Source organism: Drosophila grimshawi, unplaced genomic scaffold (assembly GCF_018153295.1).
Source record: "Drosophila grimshawi isolate 15287-2541.00 unplaced genomic scaffold, ASM1815329v1 contig_44, whole genome shotgun sequence".
NCBI lineage: Eukaryota > Metazoa > Arthropoda > Insecta > Diptera > Drosophilidae > Drosophila > Drosophila grimshawi.
In genome coordinates, this window is record NW_025063240.1 from 8,900,421 (window position 1) to 8,911,024 (window position 10,604).

A 10,604-nucleotide genomic window follows, 5' to 3' on the forward strand; every position below is an offset into this window, starting at 1 on the left:
ATTTGTTTGAAGCCCTTTTTTAGTTTAGACATGCGTAAATAGACTCGTATTTTTTAAGCGAATGCTCGAATTTACTCAAAAGAATCTAATTAAGTTCGACAGCCAAAAATCAAAAATGAAATTTTGCGTCAGCTAACCCTTACCAAACGAAATACTATACAAAACATACTCGTACTCCAACATACTCGAATACTCTCTATCTATTTCATCACTGACTTTTTATTTTGATCATTCAACCGTTGAATTCATTTCGAAGGCAAAATGCATTAATACTTTTTACAAATTGTGATATATTTCTTAACATTTCATTTCACAACTTGAAATGTTGCAAAAATTAAGAATCGAAGTAAAGAAAATCGAACCGAACGTTTAATACAGCAAAGTACTTTACTCATTCGTTTTCTGTTTCATTTGTTTTATTTTTTTTGTAGTCTGTTAAGATTTTAGTTTTTTAAATTGCAATATTTAGTTTAACCATTTTTGCCATGTTAATTTGTAAAAGCAATGCAGTTTATAATGCCTTCAATCCAATGCTAGATTAAGATTGCATCTCGATATTCTTATCGTTTTTTAAATTAGCTTTTTATTTTTGTAATTTTCAAAATATATATTAAATTAAAACTTATATCCTGTCTTTTCACTTGTCACTTTGCTAAAGTGTTTTTTGTTTATAATTATTCACATTATTAAACTATTTATAACTGAAACTAAACTATTGACTATTGAGATATAAATAAACTAGCATTTAAACTAAGAACGCATACTTAAGTCTTGAACATAAAATAATACGCAAACCCCATATAAAAACTACACATTGTAATATAGAAACACTCAACTACACATCGTCACTAAGGATTAGGCTAATGATGAAACTCATAAGAAGATCGAATATAGCACTTAACTAATTGTGAAAGTGAAAGGGGAAAGGAGTTAAAAATAAAACGTAGGAATTAGCTAAAGTGTTAGTAATTTTATTAAATAAAATTATACATAATGCAAAACACACACATATAATAATGAACATTGAAAAATTAATTGTAAGCAAACAAATAAATTAAACATAACAAACAAAACAAAAGAAAACGAAACTCATATATATATATGTAATTGCGTGCATCGATTGTGGCATGCGAAATGTTGTGTAAAGAGAAGCATAAAGAAAACCAAATTTTCATGTTTTCCAAAATGATACAAAACACTATTTTACACAAAACGAATTGTATAATAAAAATGCAGCAAACGTATATAAATGTATATGTAGTAAAATTAAGCAGCATTATATTAACCAAAAACCTAAAATGAAATTATTGAAATCAGCTTGAACACAACAGAAAACAAAAAATTTGTGACTGACAGACAGAAATCAATATGTATCTACTACGTCTACTTAATTGTGCTTAACTTGACTCAGTATCTTTTGTTCTTCAAAACGAGATGTAAATTTTTTCAAATACAAAATAAACAAACAAAAGAGGTAACATTATAATTGGTTAAACTCATATATTACGATTATTCCGTATTTGTACTGACAAACTCATAGCAAACTCAGAGCAAAGTTGATAGAGCAAAATGATAACCCTTTGATAATAAATAAATTATGAACAACACTTGTGCATTGTATTAAGCAGAACGCTGCACAACTTAGGCGAAGTGAAGCTAAACTTAAACTCATAAAAATTGAACAGCAAAAGATACTCGTATGTAAAGCAGAGATCAAACACAAAATACACACATTTATGGCAAGCCGATATATATGTATGATTCAACCATATATAATATCTAATAATATAACGAAAAAAAAGCGATTTCAATAAAAATAAAAAATTAAAAAAAACACAATAACTGGTATTTTATATTTACACAATGTAATTTCAGAATGAGCTCTCTGTATTTATGCCCTGAACAACTCTTCTTTCAGGATTATTCGGGTGTCCTTTGGCCAGATTATAGCTGATAATAACAAAGACATGAAGCTTATTGAAAACATTTTTATTTAATTTCATATTTCGGTTATCGGTTTACAATAAATACAAAGCAACATGCTAATCCTTGACTAATCCCCATTTATAATAGGCTATGACCCTTTGGGTTCTCAGTAAAGACGGTGCCGCCAGACGGCTGGTTCACAAAATTTGAATATGGGATCGAAGTCACCTCAGAGTTTGGGGCCTGATTTAGTGCATCCGTGCCACGAGTCAGAATTAGTAGCTTTCCGCTAAGACTTTTATCGATGGCCTGGAGCTCGCTGACTTGCTTCCGCTGATCCACCACATAAATGTTATAACTGATACCATACAGTCCAAATAGCACTTCCAGCTCGCGACGCAGTGCGTCCAAAGTAATGTACTCTTTGCTGGCACTATGCTGAAGTAGAATAGATGCTTTGTTGCCTTTGGCAAAGCGCGGTTGCAGCTCGCCACTTAAGGTTACATTCAGCCACGCAAGGCTGGGCAGTTGCAGCTCCTCGGCAGAGCAAATTGTCAAATTGAGCTGAACACCTTTGAGGTCCACAAGCTCACTGATGATCTGGCGCTTGGAGGCTGCCTGTTTTTCGTCAAATGGAACGAATTCCGATTTGACGGCCCCCTTTATCATTGGCGCATAGTTGACCAACACCTTTTGTAGCTGTGCCTGCGCTGCCTGAGCATCCTTTTTGCCAGCATTGCCGCTCAAATCATAGTAGATGATAACTGGATCCGTTGGTATCAGCTGAGCCTTCTTCTTGAGCTTCTGCACTCGATTAATAGCCTCGCGCGCCAAACCTTCTTCGAGCAATTCCTCGTTGGGCGTCATGTCCATTAGGACCAGCACTTCGTTATCGCTGTGTGCCTCAAAGTTGCCGCCCACCTTCTCAGAGGTACAATAGATGACACGCACTTCCTCCAGCTCAATGCGTTGATCCAATATGCTAAAGTAGCCTTGGGCGACCTGCTGTTGAATCTCGTCATCCTTCAGGGCTTTGATGGCTGCCATAACAGCCTTAAAGTTGCCCTTCAGGCGCTGACCCAGCGACTAAAACAGGCCCAAGTAAGAATAAGAATATGATAGTATAAAAATATAATGTGAATGCTTCACGTGCTCACTTTGTGATCTGGTTCTGCACGCAACGTTACGCCGTACTTTTCCTTGTCCGAGCTTAGGGTAAGTTTTCGTACATTCAACTCGCTGAGTATGAAATCTTGCAGACTCTTAATCTCGTCCAGCGTTTGAGTGTCCTTGTGGATGACAATAATCTCAGAAATCGGGTATTTGACGGGCAGTGTGCGGCGATCTCGCATTACGCGACCCAACTCCACCACCGACTGCATCAGTGCCACCGATCGCTCGATGTCGCTGCGAATAAACTTGCGCTGGCTGACAGGCATCATTTGGTAGTGTACGGAATCGGTATGCTCCAGGCCACCTGGTGGCTGGAACAGCACCAGTCGCTGGAAAATGTACTCGGTTAGGTATGGCGTGAAGGGGGCCATCATCTTAACCATGGTGTACAGCACATCATAGAGAGTATCTAGCGATTTTATGCACTGCTCGGCGCCCAATTCGCCCTTGATACGGCGACGGTTCAATCTCACGTACCTTAAAGTGACAGTTGAATTATTAATGATTAACTATGATGGGAAATAGGGCATGAGTTTGTCTCACCAGTTGGTCAGTTGATCAATGAATTTTGTTAGCCTGGGCACCACCGTATATAGGCGATACATTTTCATCTCCGTCGCAAAGAACTCCAGCAGGGACTCCTTGAACGACAGGATCCATACATCAATAACCGAGGCATGCTCCATGTTCTGCAGATGCCGCACATGATCATACGAATACTGAGCTTTGCCTTGGAGATCCTCTTTCTCGTAGCGCACAATGTTCTGCAGCAGGAAACGGTAGGCATTGTACCATGGGAGGAATACGTCCTTGATTATATCACGCACGCCTTCCTCCTTGAAGCGAAGGCTTTCCGCACGCACTACCGGTGAGTTGATCAGATAGAGACGCAGGGCATCCGCTCCATACTTGTGCACCACATCCATGGGATCCGGATAGTTCTTCTTGCGCTTCGACATCTTCTGACCATCGGCGGCCAGCACCAATCCACTGGCAATTAGATTCCTGAACGGCGCCTTATTGAACAATGCCGTTGATATGACCAGGAGCGTGTAGAACCAACCGCGTGTCTGATCAATGCCCTCGGCAATGAAATCCGCCGGGAAGTTGTTCATGAAATCCCTTTCGTTCTCGAAGGGAAAATGCTGCTGGGCAAATGGCATTGAGCCGGATTCGAACCAGCAGTCAAAAACAGGCGCGATACGTCGCAGTGGTGGATTTCCGGGCACCGCTGACGGTATCTCAATGTCGTCAATTGTCTCGCGATGCAGATCATCCACCAGCACACCGGAGAGTTCCGCCAGCTGTTTTATGCTACCAATGACAATGGTTTCATCACCATTAGGAGATCGCCAAATGGGTATCGGTGTGCCCCAGTAGCGATTGCGTGAAATCTGCAATGGAATAGGATATAGAAGGATGTAGAAGAGCACAAGCGTTTAACTTACTGCCCAATCTCTGGCCTCCTTCAGCCAATTGCCGAAGCGCTTCTCCTTCACAAAGTCCGGCACCCAATAAGTCTGCGAACTGCAGGCCAATAGGTTCTTGGACATGTGCTCGACGCGCACAAACCACGACGGCACAGCCTTGTAGATTAGCGGAGTGTCTGAGCGCCAGCAGAATGGATAGCTATGCTTCACCTGACCACTGGACACTAAGTTTCCGCTCGCCTTCAGGTTGGCCATGATGTGCTTGTCCGCATCCTTGACATACTGGCCGGCAAAGTCAGTCACCTCGGAAGTGAAGCGTCCGGAATCGTCCACGGGGCATATGACATCGCTCGACTTGGTAATGAGGCCCGCAGCCAGGCAAACGCGATAATCGTCCTCACCAAAATAGGGTGCGTTATGAACAATCCCAGTGCCAGAGTCTTCCGTCACATACTCGTCCACGAGGACTCGGTGTGCCTTAACCTCAGCACCACGCTTGGCAAAATATGGGAATGGTGGCTTATAGTGCAGATCCTTGAGTGATTGGCCAACAAACTTCTCCTTCAGCTCATATTCCGCCTCTGTCTTAAAAACGTAGGACAAACGCGACTCGGCCAGTACAAAGAGGCGATCGCTCTTCACATCGCGCACCTAGGAAAATATCAGCAAAGTCAAGAATTATATGATTAAATAATAATATTAGATATGCCCACCTTGACATAGATCATCTTTGGATTCACACAACAGGCGAAATTGGAGGGCAGTGTCCACGGTGTGGTGGTCCACACGAGAAAGTAGGTATTCGGCAGCGTAACTGCTTCGAGTGCGACGACGACGCAGGGATCCACGACCTCTTTGTAGTTCTGATTCGCCTCGAAGTTGGACAACGAAGTTGTGCACGCCGTGGAATAGGGCATAACCTTAACGCCCTGATAGACGAGTCCCTTGTCGAAGAGCTGCTTGAATATCCACCAGATGGACTCCATGTACCAGGGGTACAAAGTCTTGTAGTCGTTCTTGAAGTCAATCCAGCGACCGCAGCGCGTCACAATTGTCTCCCATTCGTCCGCATAGCGCATGACAATCTTTCGGCACTCGGCATTATACGCAGTGATGCCCATCTTGGCGACATCCTCTGGTCCCTTGATGTTGAGCATCTTATCGATCTCAAACTCCACCGGCAACCCGTGGCAATCCCAGCCAAAGCGACGATCCACATGGTATCCTTGTTGGTACGCGTAACGCGTCACAATATCCTTAATTGTGCCAGCCAGGATGTGGCCATAGTGCGGCAACCCGGTCGCAAACGGTGGCCCATCATAAAACGTATATCTACAAACGAAGACTTCATTCAGAGACTGTCTGATGCAATCGGGCAATAAACTTACTTCGGTTTTCCCTTTGACAGTTGGCTGCATTTTTCAAAGATTTTCGCGTCACGCCATTGCCTGAGCACATTTTCCTCCTCGGCCGGGAAGTTAATGTTCTCAGGTACGCGACAGACGTCGCTACGTTTCAATTTCGCCGGATTGCTCATTTCTGTCAGGCTTTCGACGTTTTGCAGACTTTATTTAATCTAAATTCTTTCTTAGTCTTTGAATGAAATGCCGAAAGTACGAAAAGTGATGCGATGGCAACATGTGCAACACTAAAAGTGACGCCTCTGGGCACCCTAAAACCTTAACAGATTCGGAATGTTATTAGCGCGGGCTTAGTTGATTTGTTATAATGATAATAATATAGTGGGCAACTCGGTGCGATAAGGTCTACGCAATGGTTTAATTTTAAAATTGTTCTTAGCTTGCGGCTGGTAAACGTCTAAAACGGCAATTAAGTTGAATTTTTAATAGCAGAACAGCTGTTGGAATATCTTAAATCATCGATTATTAGAACGCTGGTGTAATAAAAACAGTGTATACCCATTGATTAACGAATGGTATTTTAATGCTTACAAGAATTGGTCACACAGTCTAAAATGTGTACATTTAGCAAAGCCGTGTTTTATCAGCACAATAAAAGACAATAAATAACAATATTAGAGTATAAGAATTCGATCGCTTTAAAAAACGTACGCTGGCGTTAGTTGGCGTATCTGACACAATTTAATTCTTGCCACCAGCAGTGCTCATAACATATTTCTCGTCTCAGATAAAATCCCAACCCAAAGGAAAAAATGGCACGCCCAATTTTCCCCAATCAGCAGAAAATCGCTGAGAAATTAATCATTTTAAATGATCGTGGTCTGGGGATACTCACGCGAATTTACAACATCAAGAAGGCATGCGGCGATACCAAGTCGAAGCCAGGTTTTCTGTCGGAGAAATCGCTGGAGTCCTCCATCAAATTCATTGTGAAACGTTTTCCCAACATCGACGTGAAGGGTTTGAATGCGATTGTTAATATCAAGGCGGAGATCATCAAATCCCTGTCGCTCTATTATCACACATTCGTCGATCTCCTGGACTTCAAGGACAATGTGTGCGAGCTGCTCACCACCATGGATGCCTGCCAGATCCATTTGGACATCACACTCAACTTTGAACTGACCAAAAACTATTTGGATTTGGTGGTCACCTATGTGTCCCTGATGATTGTCCTCTCACGCGTCGAGGATCGCAAGGCGGTGCTGGGTCTCTACAATGCCGCCTTCGAGTTGCAGAACAATCAGGCGGATACGGGCTTTCCACGCTTGGGCCAAATGATTCTCGACTACGAGGTGCCGCTGAAGAAGCTCGCCGAGGAGTTCATTCCCCACCAGCGACTGCTGACGAATGCCTTGCGCTCGCTAACATCGATATATGCTCTGCGCAACCTGCCCGCAGATAAATGGCGCGAGATGCAAAAGCTCAGCCTGGTGGGCAATCCAGCTATTCTCCTTAAGGCCGTGCGAACGGACACCATGTCCTGTGAGTACATTTCACTGGAGGCCATGGATCGCTGGATCATATTCGGACTGCTGCTTAATCATCAAATGCTCGGCCAATATCCGGAGGTGAACAAAATCTGGCTGTCGGCACTGGAGAGCAGCTGGGTGGTGGCCCTGTTCAGGGACGAAGTCCTCCAGATACACCAGTACATTCAGTCCACGTTCGATGGAATCAAGGGCTACAGCAAGCGCATCGGCGAGGTAAAGGAGGCCTACAACACGGCCGTCCAGAAGGCAGCCCTCATGCATCGCGAGCGGCGCAAGTTTTTGCGAACTGCCCTCAAAGAATTGGCACTGATTATGACCGATCAACCGGGTCTACTGGGTCCCAAAGCCATCTTTATATTCATTGGGCTGTGCTTGGCGCGCGACGAGATTCTTTGGCTGCTGCGGCACAATGATAATCCGCCGCTACTGAAAAACAAAGGTGAGCACTTTTTGTAATCATTTTTATTCGAAAATATAAATGCATTTTTTCGCCCAGGCAAGAGCAATGAAGATCTGGTTGATCGTCAACTGCCGGAGCTGCTGTTCCACATGGAGGAACTACGTGCGCTGGTCCGCAAATATAGCCAGGTGATGCAGCGCTACTATGTCCAATATCTGTCCGGCTTCGATGCAACAGATCTGAACATACGCATGCAGAGCCTGCAAATGTGCCCGGAGGATGAGAGTATTATATTTAGTTCGCTGTACAATACGGCTGCTGGACTCACTGTCAAGCAGGTGGAGGACAACGAGCTCTTCTACTTCCGACCCTTCCGGCTGGACTGGTTCCGGCTGCAAACGTACATGAGTGTTGGGAAGGCGGCACTACGCATCACGGAGCATATGGAGCTGGCACGCCTGCTCGATTCGATGGTGTTTCATACGCGCGTTGTCGACAACCTGGACGAGATACTTGTAGAGACTTCGGATCTGAGTATCTTTTGTTTCTACAACAAAATGTTTGATGATCAGTTTCACATGTGCTTGGAATTTCCGGCACAGAATCGTTACATAATTGCATTTCCGTTGATCTGCAGCCACTTCCAGAATTGCACACACGAAATGTGTCCGGAAGAGCGGCACCACATACGTGAACGCTCACTGAGTGTGGTCAATATTTTCCTAGAGGAGATGGCCAAGGAGGCAAAGAATATCATTACCACCATATGCGACGAGCAATGCACCATGGCCGATGCCCTATTGCCCAAACACTGCGCCAAGATTCTATCCGTTCAGTCGGCGCGCAAGAAGAAGGACAAATCAAAATCGAAACACTTTGACGACATTCGCAAACCGGGCGACGAATCGTTTCGCAAGACACGTGAGGATCTGACCACCATGGACAAGTTGCACATGGCGCTCACCGAGCTGTGCTATGCCATCAATTACTGTCCCACAGTCAACGTCTGGGAATTTGCCTTTGCGCCACGCGAATATCTCTGCCAGAATCTGGAGCACCGATTCTCACGCGACTTGGTCGGCATGGTGATGTTCAACCAGGAGACCATGGAAATAGCCAAACCCTCGGAGCTGTTAGCCAGCGTACGAGCTTACATGAACGTGCTGCAAACGGTGGAGAACTATGTGCATATCGACATCACACGCGTGTTCAACAACTGCCTGCTGCAACAGACTCAGTCACTGGACTCGCACGGGGAGAAGACGATTGCGGCACTGTATAACACCTGGTATAGCGAGGTGCTGCTGCGACGTGTCTCCGCTGGCAACATTGTGTTCTCCATTAACCAAAAGGCATTTGTGCCCATTTCGCCGGAGGGTTGGGTTCCTTTCAATCCGCAAGAGTTTTCCGATCTGATCGAGCTGCGCGCTCTGGCCGAGCTGGTGGGCCCGTATGGCATCAAGACGCTGAATGAGACGCTGATGTGGCATATTGCCAACCAGGTGCAGGAGCTGAAGTCGCTGGTGGGCACCAACAAGGAGGTGTTAATCACTCTGCGCACCAGTTTCGACAAGCCGGAGGTGATGAAGGAGCAGTTCAAGCGATTGCAGGACGTTGATCGGGTATTGCAACGCATGACCATAATTGGTGTGATTATCTGCTTCCGTAATCTGGTGCACGAGGCGCTGGTGGATGTGCTGGACAAACGCATTCCATTCCTGCTCAGCTCGGTGAAGGACTTTCAGGAGCATTTGCCAGGTGGAGATCAGATACGTGTCGCCTCCGAAATGGCCTCGGCGGCGGGTCTGCTCTGCAAGGTGGACCCCACATTGGCCACCACATTGAAATCAAAAAAACCCGAATATGATGAGGGCGAACATCTGACCGCATGTCTACTGATGGTCTTTGTGGCTGTCTCCATACCAAAGCTGGCACGCAATGAGCATTCGTTCTACAGAGCCACCATCGACGGACACTCGAATAACACACACTGTATGGCGGCTGCCATCAACAACATTTTTGGCGCCCTGTTCACAATTTGTGGACAAAACGATATGGAAGATCGCATGAAGGAGTTTTTGGCATTGGCCAGCTCATCGCTGCTGCGTCTGGGTCAGGAATCAGATAAGGAAGCGACCCGGAATCGCGAGTCTATTTATTTGCTGCTGGATGAGATTGTTAAACAGTCGCCATTCCTTACCATGGATCTGCTGGAATCGTGCTTTCCATACGTGCTCATCCGCAATGCCTATCACGGTGTCTACAAACAGGAGCAGATAATGGGACTGGGTCTATAATCCCTACCAAACAGACAGCAATAAGCGTCACGTATTCTTATCCGAGTATTTACCTAATTAGTTACTGCTAATCGATTATTGTGCATTATGCGAACGAATTACAAAATATTCTATTATTCTATTGTTAAACATAAATAATACCGTATGATATATGAGATAATTAACCAATTAAAAAAACGTTTCTACGCATTTAGGACATTCGTATTCAGCATTTTGATACATTATTTGTATAAATAAAGTGCATATGCAAATCAAATCATCCGAAAAGTGTTTGGTTTTTCATTTTTATTAACCCTTACTGAGTCCTCAGTTTATGTAAATAATACGTACGTATCGTAATTGCATTTAATTTATTTGATTTTATTTTATTTTATTACTCGTGTGTATATTAAATGTGTATTTAATTTTTGTTCTTTACGTGTTGATGGAAAAATATTCCACAATATTAAATTATTTGGTCACGT

The 10,604-nt window shown here is 44.0% G+C and overlaps 2 protein-coding genes across 2 annotated transcripts; one reads left to right on the forward strand and one right to left on the reverse strand.

Annotated features, from left to right (window-relative positions):
• Positions 1-1,973: 1,973 nt before the first annotated feature.
• Positions 1,974-6,151, reverse strand: LOC6557917 (isoleucine--tRNA ligase, cytoplasmic). The gene is made up of 6 exons (XM_001984791.2): positions 5,918-6,151; positions 5,243-5,861; positions 4,548-5,180; positions 3,643-4,493; positions 3,084-3,576; positions 1,974-3,012 (listed from the first exon to the last, which is right to left on the reverse strand). The coding sequence occupies exons 1-6, from the start codon at positions 6,064-6,066 to the stop codon at positions 2,065-2,067; spliced, it is 3,693 nt and encodes a 1,230-aa protein (XP_001984827.1). The 5' UTR covers positions 6,067-6,151; the 3' UTR covers positions 1,974-2,064.
• Positions 6,152-6,491: 340 nt separating this feature from the next.
• LOC6558534 (membrane-associated protein Hem) lies at positions 6,492-10,396 on the forward strand. Its single transcript, XM_001984790.2, has 2 exons — positions 6,492-7,882; positions 7,940-10,396. The coding sequence occupies exons 1-2, from the start codon at positions 6,703-6,705 to the stop codon at positions 10,138-10,140; spliced, it is 3,381 nt and encodes a 1,126-aa protein (XP_001984826.1). The 5' UTR covers positions 6,492-6,702; the 3' UTR covers positions 10,141-10,396.
• Positions 10,397-10,604: the final 208 nt, after the last annotated feature.

Excerpts from the sequence above, each read along its gene's own strand:
- LOC6557917 (XM_001984791.2), bottom strand. The coding sequence starts at position 6,066 with ATGAGCAATCCGGCGAAATTGAAACGTAGCGACGTCTGTCGCGTACCT. Across the intron at positions 5,181-5,242 it reads CAAAGATGATCTATGTCAAG|GTGCGCGATGTGAAGAGCGA; the intron begins GTGGGCATATCT and ends ATATTTTCCTAG. Across the intron at positions 3,577-3,642 it reads ATTGATCAACTGACCAACTG|GTACGTGAGATTGAACCGTC; the intron begins GTGAGACAAACT and ends TGTCACTTTAAG.
- LOC6558534 (XM_001984790.2), top strand. The coding sequence starts at position 6,703 with ATGGCACGCCCAATTTTCCCCAATCAGCAGAAAATCGCTGAGAAATTA. Across the intron at positions 7,883-7,939 it reads GCCGCTACTGAAAAACAAAG|GCAAGAGCAATGAAGATCTG; the intron begins GTGAGCACTTTT and ends TTTTTCGCCCAG.